This window comes from Eptatretus burgeri, chromosome 1 (assembly GCF_056783735.1).
Source record: "Eptatretus burgeri isolate ZD-2024b chromosome 1, Ebu_testis_v1, whole genome shotgun sequence".
NCBI lineage: Eukaryota > Metazoa > Chordata > Myxini > Myxiniformes > Myxinidae > Eptatretus > Eptatretus burgeri.
Genome location: NC_140961.1, coordinates 66,420,966 through 66,442,253, shown reverse-complemented (window position 1 = coordinate 66,442,253; position 21,288 = coordinate 66,420,966). Strand labels below are relative to the sequence as shown.

Sequence of the window (21,288 nt, the reverse complement as noted above, 5' to 3'; positions counted from 1 at the left end):
ACAGGGGCTAAGGAATTGGGGGAAGGGCGAGGTTCATCGCATGGGTGAAAGTGAAACTTCAGTAACATGGGAGGTCGTCACATCTATGTGTAGGGGAATTCTCGAGTAAACGCGCCCAGTATATCGAGAGACATCAGTAAGGCCATCTTGGATATTTTTATGGCTGTCCGTCTGACATTATTGTCACCCAATTTTCCAAAGACTAAGGAATTATGGGGCAACCATTTACCCCTCGCTCCCACGGGAAAGCCTTGCACCTCAATTTGCTGCGATCCTAGTTCATGTTCCAAAAGCTCCCGTAAGATTTTATATTTCTGATGTTTGGCTCTAAAGGCTAACTCAAGTGTTTGGGGATGTCTTTCAAACACGATCGTAACATCCAGGACTTTAGACGGTTGTCCTTGTTTGGTACAAATCAAATCCGGTCTGTACTTTTCCCCCTGTTTCCCGGTGATTGTTCTTTCCCTCTCGCAGTGCCAGCCGTTTCTTACCGCAACCTGAGCTAGCATGTCGCAGATCCGGTGGTGTCGTCGAATGAGATTCTGTTTTACCGCTGGACAGACAGAAAGGACGTGGAAGAGGGTTTCCAATTCTGTGACAGAGCCTACAGGCCGCGTCCGCATCAGGCCGTCCCCTGGTCAGCGCGGCCTTGACAGGGTAGGTGTTAGACCGCAATTGCAGAGCTTCCAATGTATGCCGAATTCGACCCAGCTTCAAATTGCATAGCCAGGCATTGGATATCGTGTCATTGTGGAATGCGGCCGCACCAAGACCATACACTTGTTGGGCGTACCAGCGCTTCCGGATTTTGTTGCGCCAGCCGATAGTTGAAATGCTTCCCGATGTGTTTAATTGCAGGCCTAATTTGGTGAACCGAGATTGGATGGAGGCGCCGGTAGAGGAGCCCATGGAAATGGCCTGGGTCACCCCGTCGGTGGAGTGCATCAGCGCCCAATCCTAGGCCGCTCGGATACGTGGGACAGCTTGACTCAGGTTTATAATTCCCATTCCCCATCCCGTGTTTTGGTGTAAAGGAAGCCGTCCGGAGTTTGTGCCGGGAGATGGAGTGCACGTTTTATAGCCATTTGATAGTTTGGTCAATTTGGTGGAGCTGATTCTGAGGGGTGTCACTATGCACCAATTGATGGAGAAGCCTCGGGATGAGGTGTAGTTTAATCAAGGAGGCCCGGGTCGTAGCTCTAATCGGGGCGTCCCTAATGTTGTTGAGCCAATCGTTAATAATTGGGGGCAGATTTTTGAGGTGGAAGATTGACATTGGGCTAATCCTGGTGCCAAGATAGCTGACGTGTTGTTCGGGGCCAAGCATGCCAATCTCCTCCTCCCCAAAGGTCCAATTATCGCAGTTGTTATAGAGAGCACCGTGGTTCCGGTCATGCTGCATGAAAAACCCCTTGGTTTTTGCCAAATTGAGATTGAGCCCGGTGTTGTCACAGAATCATTTCACGATGTCCAAATTAACCTGCATACCCTGCCAACACCCACTGACCAGAGTCAGGTCATCAGCGAACGCCAAACAGGCGAATCGTACCATACAGGTCCATTGGTTGTCAAGACACTGCTTTCTTGCCCTTCTACTGGTGCCGTCAAATTGATTTTCCTCACCTGGGCGTCTCCTTCTGGGGTAGATCGATCCAAGCACCTCAATTTCCCTGACCTCCTTCACGTCATATTCCTGTCTGTCCATTCCGCACGCTTCACTTTCGTTCCTACAATAAAAGTAAACGCCCTTCTCCCGTGTAGCGCAATCTTTTAGGGTTTTGCGAAGCTCCGAATTGCCTGAGCCTCTTGCCCTGAATAGGTAAGGAGACCCGGTGCTCTCTAATTTTGTAGTAAGGTGATCAAGTGCCCAGTTAAATAGAAGGGGCGATAGCGGGTCACCCTGTTTAACCCCTTTTTGAAGTCGAATCTTCTTTTCCCCGTGTTTGTCAAACGCGGTCGTGGCTCCGATGAAGGTACTTGCGATTAACTTGATTGTATTCGCAGGGATAGATTTAGCTCGAAGAGCAGCGCAAATATGGTTGTGGGAGACGGAGTCGAAAGCTTTCGCAAAGTCAATCATTATGACGGCTAGGGTCTTTTTGTTGCACTTCGCCTCTCTCATCGTGTTAGCGAGCGTCGCCACGTTTTCGCTGCAGCCTGGCGCCTTAATAAAACCTCGTTGACGCGGACAAGTTGGGATGGCTTCGCTAAGTCTATTGGTGAGGATACGGCTAAAGGTCCTCGCGATAGTCGAACTGATGGTGAGCGGTCTCCAGTTAGTTAGACTCATTAGTTGGTCGGGGTCGGCTGTCTTCGGGATTAGTATCGAACGGCACGCCTTAATTTGTGGGGGTATGACCCCGTCGTCTATCCAGCTGTTAAACAATCTTTTCAGCGACTTATATCTGTTCTCTACTGCTATAAGTGTCCGAGGTTTAACTCCGTCCGGTCCTGGTGCACTATCCAGTTTTAATTGTTCCAGGGCCCTGTCGATTTCATCTTGTGTGACCGTTTCTCCTACCCTACCTAGGTTATCGCTCCCTCCAGTGGCATGAAAGCCTTCTAGCATTTGGAATTTGTCCGGCGATTCCCATTTGTTCTGGAAATCCTTAAATATCATGTCTCCGTCGATGGTACATTTAGTGACTGGTTTATTGTCAAGGATTGTTGATGCGAATCGGGCGCTGCTTTGCCGACGCAGTGTTTCTAGACGCCTAAAGTGCATTATTTTGGGGCGGGGGAGACCGCAGGTCGTCGTGGGATAGCGCGGCGCCCATCTTTTCTCGTTGCCGAAACGCCTCCTGGGATTCCCCGTTCGCCTCCGTTTACGGTTGTCGGTCCGACGTTGGGTGATCCTACATCTATTCCAAAATTGTTGCAAAAGACGCACACTTCTCCCCGAAGTTCCGCTGACGTCGATGGGTGCCGAAGACCGTCCGAGGTTTGGTATGCATGGGTCTATTTCCCCGGGAGGAAACTCCCCCAAGTCCTGTGTTTGAGGAATGACAGCCGTATTAGGTCTGAGAGTTGGTTTTTCGATACCTAGTGGTCGGGAGCGGGCCATGTACCTCCGCTTGTCCCGAATTTGCTTTAAAGTTTTACCTGGGAGGTGACCTGAGATGAGGATATTAGCATTTTTGAGTTGTCCAAATTCTTTTTCTAAACCCGCTAACTTTTGAGTCTCTCTAGCCGTCCAGGTTGATCCGCTACTACCCCGATCAGGTCCGCGGGCCCTTTTTTGCTTAATTCTATCGATCTTTATGCGGTTCCAGACATCCGGGTGACGTAATCTTAAGTGTTGGGATAGGCCACCTTCGGTGCAAAAGCGGGTACTACAATTAGTGCACTTATGGATAAAGTGATCGGGGGTCCAGTCGCCCGTGTCGCGCATGCACTTTGGAATGTGGCAGAGTAGGCCGTGTAAGTTATTTGAGGAATAGTCGCAAATATCGCATTGGCAGGATACAATGGCGCGGGGATGGGATGCATGGACGTGCCGAAAGAAGGGGCACAAGTCGTCGAAGCTTACACCACAAGGGCAGGAGTAGCCACCATAAGGGTGGCGGACGTCGAGGCGGAGAGGTACTGGAAGGGGGTGGTTTGAAGCCCAAGTTGGTTTAACGGGTACCTTATCCTTAGGTGGGGATTGCATCAGAGAGGGTTTAGTTTTGGCGTTCTCCTCGACCTTTGAATCCATCCTTCTCATCGCCCGGTTTACGTGTGAGTGGTGTATGTCGGTAAATTTGTGCGTGGTGCGTCCACTTACCCAAGCTTTACCTTTATCCGTCGCGTCGCCGGTTGCGAGGTCAGTTTGGACACGTCGTTCAGGAAGGGAGCAGCCCGGATCCTGTGTCCCTAGTCCGGAGGGAATGTTTGTACCGTCGTCGTCATCGTCAATCAACCTTGCGTCCAGTCTGAGATGAGGGTTGGGATACAGCCAATCCGATGGGGCTTCTATGTACCACTTACCACTAGAGGAACAGGCCATCTGTCCGTCCTCTGAAGGGACGTCATGTCGGGGGATAGGGATCCTGCTTGTGCCGGGGATAATTCCCAATTGAGATGGGGAACCGGGAGGGTCGTGTGTGCATGGCATGTTAGTAGTGCGGCGCCTCTTCTTTGCTCTCACCTCAGCCCAAGGCATCGTGACAGCTATGGGCACACTACTTACCTGGGCCGAACTTGGAGCCTTCGGGGACTTACCAGGAGGAGTCAATGCTCTCTCAGCTCCAACCTGCAGTGGGGCCTCAGGAAGTCGAGGGCTACGGGAGGGGTAGAAGTGTAGAGCAAGGGAGGAAGAGATGGGTTAAAATGATTGCCTTTACAAGGAGTGCATCGGGAACGAACCCGGCCATGCTGATGGCTGTCATATACACACCCTGGACAAAGGCAGTGAGCGACCACTCCGACTCTTCGATACCTAAGTCTAAGAGGGTGGTCAAACATTTATAGTAGTTAGAGTACGACTATCATATGTGAAGTCGGCAATGAAGCAATACCCCCTCACCCATACGTAACATATCCTAGAGGCGATGGCAGCCTATCGGACGTATGGGGGAAACGTGGTTGAAAAAATCCACAATTTTTTTTTTCTTCTTAAATTTATGGAAGAGGGGACTTGTAAGGCCATGTGTCGGAGTTTCCCCTCCCCTGCGCAACCGTCAGTTGAATTTGAAAGCCATACCCAGCATCAGATTGAAATAAAGCTTATACTGCTAGACTCTTGAATTACTTTGTATCATCATTCCGGCGAGGCAGATTAGTATATATATATATATATATATATATATATATATATATATATATATATATATATATATATATATATATATATATATATATATATATATATATATATATTGTTGTGGTTACCAAATTCGCAAACCACCATTCAGGTCCCTTAGGTGAGATATCTCGGTAAGTATATGTGTAGTTAGGCCCAAACCCGTGTCTAGTGGGAATACATGTCATTCATGCGTGCTGCGACTCTTCAGGATAGCCGTTTTTCTTTAACTATCTTTATTTTGGACCAACCGCCATGATTACCACCGCCAACCGCGTCTCAACAGTCGTCACAACATCAACCACCCACCACAACGCCGCTTCACCACAACAGCCACGACCTTGACCGTCAACCCTCGCAACCGTCGCATCGCCACCGTTCTTGCGCCGCTTGTGGGTACCGGTGTTGGACTCGTGCAGGGCGCGCGCCGAACAGCGTGTACAAAACCACGGATTTTCCGCTTCAAAAACGGATCAAAAACGACACACGCCCACTTTTGTTCCGTCCAATCGGTGAGCGAGGGGCGATTTGGCCCCGCCTCCAGGGCGTTGGAAGGCGATCGCTATATGCAAATTTATGGATCAAAAAGCATTCACGCCCACTTTTTCTCGGGCCAATGGGGAGCGAGGTGAAAGGTCGAAGGGAGGGGGTCAAAGATGAGAGAGCGAAGCCACGGGGCTTATATAAGCGACCGTGTTCGTCAGTCAAGTGAATAAGGAGTTAAGACTTCGCGGGCGGTGGAGTTGGGAAGAAGAAGCAAGAAGGAGTTGGTCGTCGTCGTGTGCGTTGGAGTCGGAGCGGAGGGGACGGAGCTGTGGAGAGGCGGCGAGGGCAGACGAGGGGGTGCTCGCGTCGTGCCGGGAGCTGCACACCAGGGAGGCCGACGGCGCGACCTGGCCGAGGTGGAGACGCTCGTCGCGGGACTCGAGGCAGAGTGGAAATCCTCTATACCCCGAGCATCAGCAACTCCCTCCTGTTTCCCCCCGCGCTGAGATAGTGCGACCAAGGGGGCCCCTTTCCCACCCCCTACCAGACACTGTCCGCGAGGCCCGCGGAGTTGAGGCACCATCGCCGCTCCGCGTCTCATCACCAGACGGGTAGGCCCGACCCGGTCTCGGCCTCAGGCCCGCCTCATCTTTGAGGGTGTTCTTTTCCTTGGTTTTGGGTATGTGTTGTCGGCGCCGTCTGTGAAGTAAAATTGTATAAGTGTTGCCGTGTGCTCGCGTAATCGGTATTAGATCTGCATTGTCGCATTTGCTTTTTGTGTAAAATTGCATTGTGTTTCTTCTTCTTTTCTATGTGCTTTTGGTGGAATTGTATATGTGCGCTTTCCGTTCATCGCGAATAAATGTGCTTTGTGTTGAACTGTTTCCCGCTTCGCTTCGTCATTTCTTTCATTGAATCCTCATCTTGCTTCACGTAAAGGGTTGGTAGTGGGCTGAATACGCCCGATAATTAATCGAACCGTCGAGGTCGACGAATAACACCGCTCGGTTATCCCGATAGTACGGAACGGGTCGCTTAAGTGGCCCGTGTCCGAAGTCGACCTGCGGCGAGGTGCGATCGCCCGGTCTACCCTCCGTGTGGGTACTTAGGTAGGTCGAATTTGGCGAGCAACCCTATCCCACGCGGGGGCTGATTGGCTCGATCGCGGTGAGACCGAAAGGTCCACCCGTGACTGGTTCCCGGCGTTAGTCCGAGAGGGTCACGACTGGATTGTCCGTCCGGTGGGCGACGTGCCGCGATTCGAGTTACGTGGCCGTCAGCACGCCGGCGGGCGCGAATTCGTAACACTGGTGTCAGGTCGTGCGATACAAATCCATCGCCCTCCTCGCGACACTGGTATCGGAGAACAGGAAAACGGGCTCTCCTGTCTCCGGCTAAATTCACGGGAATCGGTCCAGGGGTGAGAGAAGCGACCCCCGATTCCCTCCAAATTACGAGCGATTCAAATTAACCCTTTAAGAGAAGCAAGATGGCGTCTCAAGGCGAGCGGGAGCCGGGGGTATTAGAAATGGATGTAGAATGTGTAGAATCCATGGTCCAGGATGGAATCCCCGTGCAGGAAATGTTGATTGTGCAGGAACATGAACTCGCCCAACTGAACCCAGAGCCCGAAATGGGTGCGGCAGCGGCCGCGGTGTATGACACCTCCCCCCCCCTCTCCACCAAAACCCTTCCCCAACCCCTGCCGAAACGGCTCACTCAAGCGCACCCGACATGGCCCAGCTATGCGCCATGCTGGCGGTAATGACAGCGAAGATGAATGCGAACATGAACAAGCAAATGGACGAAGTAAAAACGAGGATGGATGCGAATACACAAAAAATGGATGAAAAGATGGATGCGAATACACAACAAATGAACGAAAAGATGGATGCGAATACACAAAAATTGGATGCGAATACACAACAAATGAACGGAATGGAAACAAACATGAAGGAAGAAATGAAAGAGCTACGGGGTGAGACGCAGAACATGGGCCGATGCCTGCAGGCGGGCATGAAGGCCGTGACCAGGGAGCTGGGAATGGCGACTCCACGTGTGGGAGCAAACGAGCTGGAAGGGGGTGCAACGGCTGACAGGACCGCGGTGGAGGCGGGTAAAAAAATAATTCGGGGGGCGTGTTGGGCGAGGGTCGTGACAGAGGAATCGACGGTGACCGAAAGGGAAAAATTAAATGGGGAGACCAAAACGTGCGAGACGAGACACGAGGTGACGACAACAGAAACTTATAAATGTATAGAGACACGGGAGACAGAAAAAATAGAGGAGAGACTGCACGATGCAGACGGGGAAAGTGACGCACACACACACACGGAGGTAGTGGAGGATAATGGGGGTGAGCTGGCGGACTGGGTAGAGACCCAGTGCGAGCACATGGATGGCCTCCTCAAGGAACGAGGGGAGGGAGTCTGCCCCCTTGAGGCGGATCACGACCAGGTGGGTTCGGTCGTGCTTTGCGAGGTTGAGGGGACGAGTGCTGCGAACAGGTGCACGGAGAGCTTGGGGGGTATAGAGGCCCCGGAGACCCTTGTGGGGACACAAATCCCCAGTGTGGTTGTCCCTGTGTGTGTGGTGCAAGGCGTGAGTGCGTCCCCGTGTGTGGAAGCGACCCCGTGTGTGAGTGGTGTGGAGGCGATGGTGCCGGAGTACGTGCTTCCCAGCACGCCGTGTGTGGATGAGGCACCGTGTGTGAGTGTCGCCGTGTGTGTGAATGAGGCACCACGGGTGAGTGCCCTCGCGTGTGTGAGTGAGGCACGGTGTGTGAGTGAGGCACCGCAGGTGAGTTCCCCCGCGTGTGTGAGTCAGGGACGGTGTGTGGATGAGGCACCACGAGTGAGTGAAAGGCCGCGAGTGCGTGGAGCCACGTGTGCGAGGGAGGTCGCATGCGTGAGTGAACGGCTGAATGCAAGGGAGACCGTGTGTGTGAGAGAGCGGTATGTAAGGGAGATGTCGGTGGGCATGCGGGAGCACGCAGCCGCGTCTCCCGGTGTGAATGTAATGGTATGGAGTGTGAGCGTCGTAACACGCGGGAGTGCGTGTGTGGAATGGCGACGACGACGACAGAGGAAAGAAAGCCGAGTAGCGGCTGTAGTTGTTTCGGGGACCGTGCCGGGTTCACCCAGCAGTGAGCACGCGGTCCGTGCTGTGCAACGCACGAGGCCGTCACGTGCTCGCTTGCGAGAGTGAAGTCCCGGTCCGGAAACGCCAGCGGTGGATTTGCCGATCCCGCGGACGGACAAAGTTTAGGCAGGATTTCGGATTTGGACCGGACGGGTTCTCCACGCGATCGTGTGTGTTAAGCTCCAACGGGCAAAGCACATGTGTTCGCGTGGGGAACCCCTCGAGACGTGGGGCTTGTGTTTTTTTTATGCGCACGGTGACGCCATGGCTGCACGTGGGGTTGGAATCCGGCAGGAGGGGTATCTCTGCCGGATGGTACCGTCCAAGGAGGGACGAGGAACACGTGCAGCTGCATGACGTCACGGGCAGGTGCAAAGTGCGCGAGCTCTGAGTTGCCGCGCAGGTGCTGCGCATGGAAAAAAAAAAACAAAAAAAAAAAACAGTAAGCCTCACTTTCGGGTGCAAAGGATTCCTGGGCAAGGGGTGGAAGACCCCCTTACCTGGGCACAGGATGGAAACTAGTTAGGGGGAAGGGTTAGCTTAGTTAGACCGACTTCATGGGGCAGGGGTAAGTCCTCATGGAGTCCGTGGAATGGATTAGGTAGAGGGATTGTAGCCAGCTTTAGGTTGGGAAATAAAATGGATTATTTTGAGGACATGGACAGACTTGTGAATGTGTAGAGGGGACGTAGTTTAGCTACGTAGCGTTAAAAGGAACGTGCTATAGTTTAAGGGACGACGTGGGAGCACGAGTTAGTTAGGGGATGTAGTTAGAAGGATGGCAGAGTTCAGCGGTGTGTGTGTTGAAGAGTTGTGAGGTGAGTACATGATGAGTGAGTGAGGCCAGCGGGTCTGTGTGTGTGGAGTGAATGGGGAATGCATGGTGCGATGAGTGATTGGGGGGAGGAGTGACTCCCGCCCAAGGGACTCCCGGGGTCAGTGTAGAGTGAGTTAGGGGGTTAGTCAAATTTTAAAAATGGAGGTCGTTTTGTTGTTGGTGGGGAAGTCGGCTCGAAACCCGTTTGGAGGGGTGCAGGAGCCCTGTTGACGGGCTTGGGAGCGTGGCTGCGAAAGGTGAGTATCGCTGAGTGGGTACCCCGGGCACCAGGCAAGTCGGCCGTGGTAGGCCAAGGGCCCATGGAGGGCCGGGATAGCGTAGTGGGCACGGGTGCGCCTGCTTGGTGCGGGGGCCCGGGGCGCCATTAGCCGCGTGGGCAGTGTTGTGGGCACGGGTGACCCTCGGAAAGGGGCCTGGGAAGCCGGCATGCCACGTGTGCGATTCAGGGGAGGTGCCATGGGGGGCACTCCCCGGTGTTAGGGAGCTGGTAGGCTCGGAGGCAGTGTAGTGCCCGGGGGTGCCATAGCGGGAGAATCGGCAGAGGGTCGTGCCTGCCAAAGGGAGCCACGTGTCCCAGCCATGAGACCGTGTGAGGGCACGGAGAGAAAATTGGGGGGAGAGGCCCGAAATTGTGAGGACACCAACACAGGCGACGGGAATCTGGGTTTATAGAACCAATAGTTTAAGCGAGAGGCGCTTGTTGAAAGCCCCGGGGTAGTTTAACAGTTAAATGGATAGGGTAGATTAGGAGATGTACCCCTCCGCACCATCCATCCCCTCACTCTCGTTGTGGGCCGCTGGACCCACTTTGGGTTAGATCGCCGAACTCTGGGGAGGCCATTCTGAGGCTTCGTTGGGCCTCGACACAGGACGCTAGCTCTCCCTTATTCCCCTCCGGGAAGGGAACGTAGGGGTTGGGAGTAGGCTAGGTGACAGGATAGGTTAGCCGAACAAGGACGATAGAGGGGGTTAGGGGACGATTTATACTGGGGAAGTAAAAATAAAAACAACAAAAAAATAAGTTGGGGCTAAATTGGGGTTTGACAAATTAAGGGAGGGGGTATGTACAGTGACAGGCAAAGGCGATAGGTTGGGAGGGAGACAGGTAGGTAGGTCCGAGCCCGCCTTCCGAGTGCAGAGATGCCAACTTTTGGAAATCAGAATTAGGGAGGATTTGCAACCGACACCAAATAATGTGCGCAAAGCGCACATCTCGAGCGCGGAGCGCTCGACCCTTGCGGCGGGGTCCAGGGCCCGCCTTAGGGCCATGGAAGCTCTGGGGTTCTAGATGCTCTCTAGTGCCCTCTGAGCCCTATTTTGGAGCATTTAACATGTTAATAATTCCCACTTTTTGAACAATAAAAGGGGAAAATTGTGCACTTTTTAATGTTACATGTATGTTAATATTAGTAAGTTAGGGGACAATCAAAGATTAACAAAAAGCACAAAAGAAGCAATATTTTTCTTACCTTACTGGCTGGTACTACTGCTGCTTGCTTTTTCCATGGCAGCTTTGCTGAGTGACAGCTGTGTGGCTCTTTTAGCCCTTCTGATTATGTCTTTGCTGTATTCTCTCTGGTAGCAAGGGGTGCTATGAGCTAGTTTTTCAATTAAGAGAGCTTCCAGGGTTTTGACACTCAAATTGGGACGAAATTCAGTATGATTCTTCCGTACAAGACTGAGTGCCCGCTCACATGATGCGTTCGAATGAGGAATGACCAAGATTCCCTTCATCACTTTGCTCAAATTAGGATACTTCTTGGCACCAGTGCAGGGATCTGTGAGCTGTGAAATCCGATGCCACTGCTCATCCACTCTCACTGTCTCAGTAGCAATTGTAGCTATGGAGGCGTCTGCCTGGTAGTGAGCGAATTCACTCTCAAGATTGTCTATGTCACTATCACCGCCACTGAACAGACAGGGGAATTTCTTGATGAAAAACTCCACACAGTCAAACCCCACTTCTTGGTGTAGCTTAACATCCAGCACCTGAGCATGCTTGGCTAATTCATCATCTAGCGGCCAGGTTTTGAAGATGTAATTGCAGGCTTTCACATAATATGAGCGAACTGCACTGAAGAAACCTTGGATGTCTGACTCACTCAGAGTGAAGGTGGATTTCTTGAGACTCCTTTGTTCCCTTATATACAGTTTGGCATCGTTCCCAATCATGAGGTCCTCATCATTCTTCTGATGATTTCTGTCAGAGAAGGGTACATTTACCAGAGCAACCGATGACACCGATGGTTTCAAAAACCGTACGAAGATATCTTTCAGAAGACCATTCAATTCTCCGTGCAGGAGATGAATACAGGGTTCGTCTCTTTGGAGCAGAAGATTCCCCTTCTCAAAAAGCTTGTTAGCATATCGAAGGAAGAAACAATAGAGTTTTGTTTGTGGAGACAAGAACATCCTGTTGACACGTTTTTCTCTAGATTCCTGCACAGTGTTTGAGGAAGATGCGCTTTTAGTTGTAGAACTCGTAGTACACTTAGCCGCAGGGCGATCACACTTGCGTTTACTGCCAGCAGAAGAGGTCAGACTCGTAGTACCAGATCCAATTTTACGTTTGAGGAGAGAGCTTGAGGTAGGTGCAGCCAAGGAAGAAGACCTCTGATTCGAAGGTTTTGCTGAGCTTCTATCAAGTGATTTGGCAAAAGCAGAACTTAACTTGGGTCCTTCTTTGCCTGTAGATGGGACTATCACAGTCTTTCTCGACTCTGAAGGGATCTGCTTTGTAGATGAACGTGATGAAGGGCCGGTGATGCTACCTGCTCTCAGCATTGGTTTTGGTGCTGTCCCTGCTGTCTTCTTCGCAGCAGATACTGCAGTGGTAGTGGTGAATGCTGCTCCACTAGTGCTTGATCCTGCAGTGCCAGTACTGGCAGTAGATACAGTGCCGTCCTTCTTGCTCGTTGTTAGAGTCTTGGCTACAGTTGGTTGCATTTTTCTTCGTACTTCTTCTTTGAAGAAGAGGCGAAGTGGCTCCCACTGTTCAATCAGCCTGTCTAGGCACTGACCAAGGGACAGCCACCTTGTTGCGACATGCTTCAGAATCTTGTGTCGGGGCATCACAGAGTTCTTGCAGTGCTTTCACTCCTTTGACGCGTTTACTACTTTTGTCCAAGTAGTATTAAATATCGATGAGAAAGTCATCTAATTCAATGGGTAAGGCCTGAGCCGCCTTCTTGGCCGTATTGTGCATCATATGGCAAGGGCATCCCATGATGTAGCACTCTGGATTTTGTTTGTGGATATAAGCAGCGACTCCTTTGTGCTTGCCCACCATGACAGAGGCATTATCAGCACAAAAGGAAACACAATTTCCCCACGGAATTTTCCTGTCACTGAACTCATGATCAAGCAGTTTGAAAATGTTTTCTCCAGTGGAATCTTGTTTGCACGCAGGCAAACTTAGCAAACCTTGCTTCACAATCCCAGCACTGTTGTCATAGTACGAAATCAGGACAGGATATAGCTGGGCCTCACCACTGTCATTGCTACCGTCTGTAGCTAGGCTAAATGGAGCTAGTCTAGCAATATCGGCAATAGATGAAGCAGTAACATTTGACAACACCAATTATTGCTGAAGTTTTTGTTCTTGCACATCCATACTTTGAAGCAACTTTTGAATCTGGAAACATCTTTTGAAATAGAGGTCCAGCATGATCTGAGACTGATATGGGCAAGTTATGTTCCACAATAAATCCACTAAAGAGAAGTTCCGCTCGGGTAACATCCTCTTCCTCGCTTGTCCCTTGTTTGGTGAAATAATTCAGAAGTGTACCGGTACTCGTGCTCGAAGATCTCTCCTTTGCAATGTCTGTGTGCCGTTTGCTTCCAACGTGCTTCCGAATATCATCGCGACCTCCGTGCTCAACTGAAATATCAACGCTGCATACTGTACAATACGCATGATGAATTCCTCTTTCAGACTTTCGAATACACGGGTATTGGAGACTGTATTCGGTCTTGTACTTCTGAGACCATTTCTTAGTCTTCGTAAGCTTCTTTTCTGCCATTTCGTAATCAACATCGAGGGCTTGAAGCATCGGTAACTTCGAAGTCGATGTTCCACAGCTGCAGCGCGACTCGTAGAACTCTAGCGGCTGTTAAACACCGCACGGTGGTCGCGACCGCCGGGCTGGTACGGGGCCCAGCTGCATGCAGTGAGCGTATCGCATGCATATACACTGTGCATACATACCGCATGCACTGTATTGCACACATACCGCATGCACTAAATCTCAGTGCATGATCGCATAAGCGAGATCCAGACCCAATGTTTCGCTGCTCCTCATTTGAATTTGCATTTTTTTACGTACAATTTGGTAGCAGCGAACGTTATGGAGTTACCACAAGCTATACGTAGCAGACGATGCTTTTCATTCAATTCTCATACTAGTACATTCTGATTAGTGAACAGTGCAAAAATATCAAAATTTCGGGAGGATAAGGATAATGATCGTAAGGGCGGGAGTTTGGGTGAATTTTCGGAAGCCTCCCGATGAAATCGGGAGGGTTGGCATCTGTGCGAGTGGCCAGCACCACCGCACTCCCTCCACCAACCTCCACTGAACGGCAAAGGCTGGCCACTTCATCGGCTGGCCGTGTTTTGCTTCAAGGCCTGTGCCGGCCACTTCAGCCGGCTGGCTATTTTTCTTCAAGGCCTGTGCCGGCCAACTTCATCGGCAGCTGTTGTTTTGCTGCAAGGTCTGTGCCGGCTGGATCGTCTGCAGCTGCTGTGCTGCAAGGCCTGTGCCATCGGCTGGCCGTGTTTGCTTCAAGGCCTGTGCCGGCCACTTCATCTGCTGGCTGTTTTTCTTCAAGGCCTGTGCCGGCCAGTTCATCTGCCGGCTGTGTTTGCCTGCAACGGCCTTCTTCTGCGGGCTGTGTTTGCCTGCTCACCTTTGCCATGCCATGCCCACTGCCCATGTTCACCAGCCCCGTTCAATTTTTGCTTTGCCCCCCCCTTGTTCATTTCCATGTGCGCCAGGATCCGCAAGGCAACAGTTTGCAAGCTGCGAGAACTGCCCTGTTGGCAGCTACAACACGGGCCTGCAGTGGCGGCCCGTGCACCGTATTTGTGTTCATGCATCCATTCGTTGTGTTCATTGCGTGTGCCACTTGAGCTGGCACGGAGACTGCGTTGTGCAGCCCATGCACCGTTGTGGTTCACTGCGTTCAGTTCAAAAGGGAAGGCCTTGGACTGCGTGTGAGCAGCCAGCCACGTTCCCTGTCACCTGCATTGTTTGAGCCAGAGACTGCATGCGAGCAGCCTGGCTCCCTGCTAACTGCTTTCTTTTTGCAGAGTTCAATGATCCTGGGCCATGGTTTAGTGTAAAATTTGTAAGTTAAGGTTAAGATGTACTGTAAATATGAGTGCGCCCCCGGCATGTCTGTCCTAGCGCCGGCAATTTTATTTAAGTCGTCCGTGTGAGTGAGTTTGTTTAGATAGTTACGCAGCCCTCACGTTATTTATTTTGGGGACACGAATACCATGAATGTCGCACTCAGGGATCCGTAGGTAAAATGTACTAGGGGAAAACTACACATGATGGCACACGAAAATTTGACGACTCGGGACGAGTCTGTAAAAAGGGGAGGGGGTAGTGTTGTGGTCACCAAATTCGCAAACCACCATTCAGGTCCCTTAGGTGAGATATCTCGGTAAGTATATGTGGAGTTAGGCCCAAACCCGTGTCTAGTGGGAATACATGTCATTCATGCGTGCTGCGACTCTTCAGGATAGCCGTTTTTCTTTAACTATCTTTATTTTGGACCAACCGCCATGATTACCACCGCCAACCGCGTCTCAACAGTCATCACAACATCAACCACCCACCACAACGCCGCTTCACCACAACAGCCACGACCTTGACCGTCAACCCTCGCAACCGTCGCATCGCCACCGTTCTTGCGCCGCTTGTGGGTACCGGTGTTGGACTCGTGCAGGGCGCGCGCCGAACAGCGTGTACAAAACCACGGATTTTCCGCTTCAAAAACGACACACGCCTACTTTTGTTCCGTCCAATCGGTGAGCGAGGGGCGATTTGGCCCCGCCTCCAGGGCGTTGGAAGGCGATCGCTATATGCAAATTTATGGATCAAAAAGCATTCACGCCCACTTTTTCTCGGGCCAATGGGGAGCGAGGTGAAAGGTCGAAGGGAGGGGGTCAAAGATGAGAGAGCGAAGCCACGGGGCTTATATAAGCGACCGTGTTCGTCAGTCAAGTGAATAAGGAGTTAAGACTTCGCGGGCGGTGGAGTTGGGAAGAAGAAGCAAGAAGGAGTTGGTCGTCGTCGTGTGCGTTGGAGTCGGAGCGGAGGGGACGGAGCTGTGGAGAGGCGGCGAGGGCAGACGAGGGGGTGCTCGCGTCGTGCCGGGAGCTGCACACCAGGGAGGCCGACGGCGCGACCTGGCCGAGGTGGAGACGCTCGTCACGGGACTCGAGGCAGAGTGGAAATCCTCTATACCCCGAGCATCAGCAACCCCCTCCTGTTTCCCCCCGCGCTGAGATAGTGCGACCAAGGGGGCCCCTTTCCCACCCCCTACCAGACACTGTCCGCGAGGCCCGCGGAGTTGAGGCACCATCGCCGCTCCGCGTCTCATCACCAGACGGGTAGGCCCGACCCGGTCTCGGCCTCAGGCCCGCCTCATCTTTGAGGGTGTTCTTTTCCTTGGTTTTGGGTATGTGTTGTCGGCGCCGTCTGTGAAGTAAAATTGTATAAGTGTTGCCGTGTGCTCGCGTAATCGGTATTAGATCTGCATTGTCGCATTTGCTTTTTGTGTAAAATTGCATTGTGTTTCTTCTTCTTTTCTATGTGCTTTTGGTGGAATTGTATATGTGCGCTTTCCGTTCATCGCGAATAAATGTGCTTTGTGTTGAACTGTTTCCCGCTTCGCTTCGTCATTTCTTTCATTGAATCCTCATCTTGCTTCACGTAAAGGGTTGGTAGTGGGCTGAATACGCCCGATAATTAATCGAACCGTCGAGGTTGACGATAACACCGCTCGGTTATCCCGATAGTACGGAACGGGTCGCTTAAGTGGCCCGTGTCCGAAGTCGACCTGCGGCGAGGTGCGATCGCCCGGTCTACCCTCCGTGTGGGTACTTCGGGAGGTCGAATTTGGCGAGCAACCCTATCCCACGCGGGGGCTGATTGGCTCGATCGCGGTGAGACCGAAAGGTCCACCCGTGACTGGTTCCCGGCGTTAGTCCGAGAGGGTCACGACTGGATTGTCCGTCCGGTGGGCGACGTGCCGCGAATCCGCAATAATATATATGCACACACATACACATACATATACCACTCATAAAAAAAGAACTGCAGTCGTACTTACCACCACAAATGGTACCGAGCAAGTTGCAACGGTCACTTTTCCAGCAAGAAAAACAGAAACCAACGGGGGAGTCTCTCGCTGAAAACCGTAATCCAAGACTCGAGAAAGTGTCCACAGGGTTAAGAATGCCAACAGAGTTAAACTTAGCTCGCGAGAATCGTGTATGGGACTGGGAAAGCACTCGGATACAGGATTCGAAATCGTAAGCACAAGAAATGTCAGCAAAATCGTGGAGAGTAACTCTATGCACGCCCATATATGCAGAAGGGGGAGGAACGTGACAGACCGTCGGTCCAATGACAGATCGCAGACGTAACGGGAGGGAGGAGTTTAAACGGCAGCAATCAACCGAGGATTGGTGCAACTTAGGACGATTTTAAACTAACCAATCAGATTGAGGTAACCTCCTGCAGGTGTGCGATCGCGACAACGAGCCTGCACGGGCGCCATGTGTCGTTAGCACGCGGGCTACCCGATCAGGCGTGATGTTACGTCGCCACAAAGCTGTTTTACTTTAGAAAATAGTATCTGGAGTCAAAAGACAACCATTATTTACAGGGATCGTTATCAGAGTTCGCGAATCGTATCTCTAAACATCCAGAATACCCTCTTGAATAAAGCAGATATATATATATTTTTTTAATACGTGACAGATCACGAGATGTAGTCGGAAACTTGGGAACCCGCGAGATGACCTGTTGTGGCTCACCCCCTTTCCACTGGATAAATTTGCCATCTTGACCGCGGATATCAAATCGGGCTTACAAAAGATTATTAATTAAATGCGTAGCCACACCAAGGATCATAAACTGAGAACAGGGGTCTACCTTGACTATGACGTTTCTTTGTGTAATGCAAGGGGCCAGTGTGGACGCATACGTCACCTATGAAGGCGTTCAAATGAGTGAGACTGGGGGGCGAGGGGGTTAAACGGAGAGCGTCCTATGCCAGCCATATGGACGTTTAGTGGAAGTTAAATACGATATAACTTCCCTATGCACAATGGCGTGTGACATACCACGAGCACTAAAGCGTCGTCACGCGGTCAATTAATCAGTTGGGAGGGAGGGAGGGAAACGAAGTAGTGGATGCGTGCATGTGTTGAATGTGTATGCTGTGGTGAGTCGGCGCGATAGTGGCTATGTCCCACCCTGGCCCTGAACCGTCGGTGAAATATGTAGCGAGGGTCCTCCGGTGAGGGGGTGAAAGAGAGACCGGGCGTCCAGCCACGTCACTTTGGGCCGGACGACGGAAACGGCCGGACCCATTCCCATCCGCCCGGGCAGACCTGTGCCACAGGGCCATCCACCCCCCATCGCGCGTCCCCCTGCAAACCGATGCGGCGATCCATATTGGGGTGGAGCGGACGAACTCACGACCGGGGTCCCGGAGGCCACGGTCGTGCGTGGGTGGGCCGACGGCCCGGGCGCATTCGACGGAGGCCCTGTTGGCCCGCCCCGAGGGCGAGCGGACGAGGTCCGCGGTGGTCCCAGTCGAGCGCGACCGAGCCGAGGACCCGGCTCCACGGTAGGCCTGCGCACGCTCGTCACCCACCCCCTTTCCGTAGTCCCTCGGCAGTGGCGGTGCCCCCGCCTCGACGGGGAGGGCCGGACGGGCCACGACGGAGACCCCTGTGGCCTCCGTCTCGCGCGTGAGAGTCTGCCACTCGGACACACACGTCCAGGCCTGGGCTTACCCGTCGAATCGCTCTCGTTCGATCACCCCACTCGGCTCAACGGTTACCCAGACGTACCATGCGATTTCCTATGTCGGGTCAAATTACACGCGTGCCGCCTACGATGTGTGTCCCTAACCGATAGCTACCGGGGCCCATTACCTCTCGGGGCTATTGTGGGTGGGGGTTGGTCCTTCGTACGATGACAACGGGGGCCCATATCACCTCTGTGGACGATTACGTGTGAGTGTTGCTGTTGGCCCGACCACTTCTACCGCCCCGTACCTCCGACGGCCATCGAAAGGGCGAGTAGGCGTAGAGCCAGCTCGTGCGAGGGGCCCATTTGTACGTGTTCGATAACCCATGCGTCCGAGCCGACCTGCAAAATTCTGGCATCCGACATCATTCCGAATATCCTCGTGCGGCCCCTTGAAGGCGGCCAACGCGAGCAAATGACAGGCTGGCAGAAATCACGTTTTCCCCATCTCATTCACATAAAGTGTGTGGGAAGCTTCGAGAGTTCTAACATATGATAGAGGGCCACATACCAACCAAAACATTGTTTACTCAGTGTCGGCATTCGCACGTGTTCTAACACAATACAAAATATATCCATTCAGGCACTTTATGGCCTCGTTATTGAGATGCGTCGAGTGTCGCGTGCATTTGCCGAAGGGGAAGGTGGGGGCAGAGGGGGGGTGATTAATACGCCGGACAAAAGCAGAAGTTGGAGGAGGAGGGATTCCGAAGCTATTTTCAGATAACCGCGGATTAACAAAGGGTAAAGGACAGACATTCCGGCCTCTTTAACTCGAAAGCTGTGAAGTAAGGTCGACCAATCGATTTGCACGCCGGGAAGCGAAAGCGTGAGCGTGATGACGTCAGCACGCACACGCCAGGCCGTCACGTGAGGAGCCGTGACGCCGCGGAGGAAATTTTTTTTTTTTTTTAAATTTTATTTAAACGATCTTAAAACGAGTCGTTTGCACCGGAGTTTTAACAGAGACGCGTAAAGCGTGTTCTAAAACTCTCAAAAACGTAAGCGTTATTCCCCCAGTCCTGGACAGTGAGCGTTCCCTCGAGGGGACAGTTCCCGGTTTTGCCGCGGCTGCCAGACGAGGTGGCCTCCCGACCCACCCCACACACACGATCTGCCAGACAAGGTGGCCTCCCGACCCACCCCACACACAAGATCTGCCAGACTAGGTGACCTCCCAACCCACACGATCTGCCAGACTCGGTGGCCTCCCGACCCACCCCACATACAAGATCTGCCAGACTAGGTGACCTCCCAACCCACACGATCTGCCAGACTAGGTGGCCTCCCGACCTACCCCACATACACGATCTGCCAGACGAGGTGGCCTCCCGACCCACCCCACACACACGATCTGCCAGACAAGGTGGCCTCCCGACCCACCCCACACACAAGATCTGCCAGACTAGGTGACCTCCCAACCCACACGATCTGCCAGACCAGGTGGCCTCCCGACCCACCCCACACACAAGATCTGCCAGACTCGGTGGCCTCCCAACCCACACGATCTGCCAGACTCGGTCGCCTCCATACCCCCACACACATACACGATGCATTTACCTCATTAAAAGTGAATTTCAGGCAAAGTTCGTTTTATATCAGCGCCGATCGACCTTGTGTCGAGCGAGGGGTGGAAGCATAATTGAATTCAAGGTTAAAATCGGCGAGGGAAACCTTGTGGAGGATCCGGCGCGACACGAAGGCGGAGAACTACTACTCGGGATCGCTTCACCATGCCGAGGCACGACACCCGACCAAAATCCCACAAAACATCCGATTTCAACCAAAATCTCGACGATCCCGGATTAAACAAACCTCGCGACTATCAAAACCGAAGAAAAAATTCAAATCGAAGTTAAAACGGACCCGCAGCGTCGATCGAAGCAAAAATCTCCATTCCTCCAGAGAAATGTTCGCAATTATTTAATATCATTTCATCAAAGTCAAAAACCGCAACCATCAGCCATCCATCGACAATCTTTACACAATCCGACAGCCTAGCAAAGCAGGCATGTGAGGACAACCTTTATTGGGATGAGAAATGACTTTTAAACACCATCTTTATAGAAAACGCGCCGCGGCCTACAACTAGGCAAGGCGCTCGGCGCCATGGCCGCCGACGCTGCGATTTTCAAACAGTCGTAACTCGATGAATTAACACCCGAAACTCTCCGAACTCACCCCAAAAACCGCTCCGAACTCACCTCAGACCGAGCGAGCTTTCGCCCTTCTGCTCTACGGGAGGTTTCCGTCCTCCCTGAGCTCGCCTTAGGACACCTGCGTTACCGTTTGACAGGCGTACCGCCCCAGTCAAACTCCCCGCCCGGAACTGTCCCCAGAGCGGGTCGCCCGAGCCGCTCGCCGGCGAGCGCGTGCGACGCGCACACGAGGCACGCGAAGGCGCGCCGCGCCGACCGACCCTTGGGCTTCGCACCAGAAACGCGGGACCCCCCGACCAGGGGGCCCGCACTCCCCGTCTCACCGGGTTAGTAAAGGAACGGTAAGAGTAGTGGTATTTCACCGGCGGCTCCGCGTCGGCGACAACGCGCGCCCTGCACCCCTCACGGGGTCGGACCACGCGAGCCCCAGCGGGCCTCCCACTTATTCTACGCCTCTCAAGTCCCTTCACAGAATCGGGCTAGAGTCAAGCTCAAAAGGGTCTTCTTTCCCCGCTGATTCCGCCAAGCCCGTTCCCTTGGCTGTGGTTTCGCTGGATAGTAGATAGGGACAGTGGGAATCTCGTTCATCCATTCATGCGCGTCACTAGTTAGATGACGAGGCATTTGGCTATGATAGCTGTGCTCACAGACCTGGTCTTGGTCATGAACACATACTACTTTTTCTCCTCGGGGTAAGAGAATAACTCGTTACCCCCGCTGAATATTCAAGGCGCCATATACATTCTGTCAATCCGTCCTCGTACCGCCACTTTGCACCTATTCGTGCTGACTCGCCATTAAACCCCTCGGTGTCGAGGCAAGGAG

At 52.6% G+C, this 21,288-nt stretch overlaps 1 protein-coding gene across 1 annotated transcript; it reads right to left on the bottom strand.

Moving 5' to 3' along the window:
• On the bottom strand, positions 1-20,940 carry LOC147034638 (uncharacterized). Its single transcript, XM_085886655.1, has 2 exons — positions 20,509-20,940; positions 1-4,262 (listed from the first exon to the last, which is right to left on the bottom strand). Exon 2 carries the CDS (start codon positions 4,142-4,144, stop codon positions 1,457-1,459), a length of 2,688 nt encoding a protein of 895 aa, XP_085742781.1. The 5' UTR covers positions 4,145-4,262; positions 20,509-20,940; the 3' UTR covers positions 1-1,456.
• Positions 20,941-21,288: the final 348 nt, after the last annotated feature.

Bases quoted from the DNA above. Each gene is read 5' to 3' on its own strand.
- LOC147034638 (XM_085886655.1), bottom strand. From the start codon at position 4,144: ATGCCTTGGGCTGAGGTGAGAGCAAAGAAGAGGCGCCGCACTACTAAC.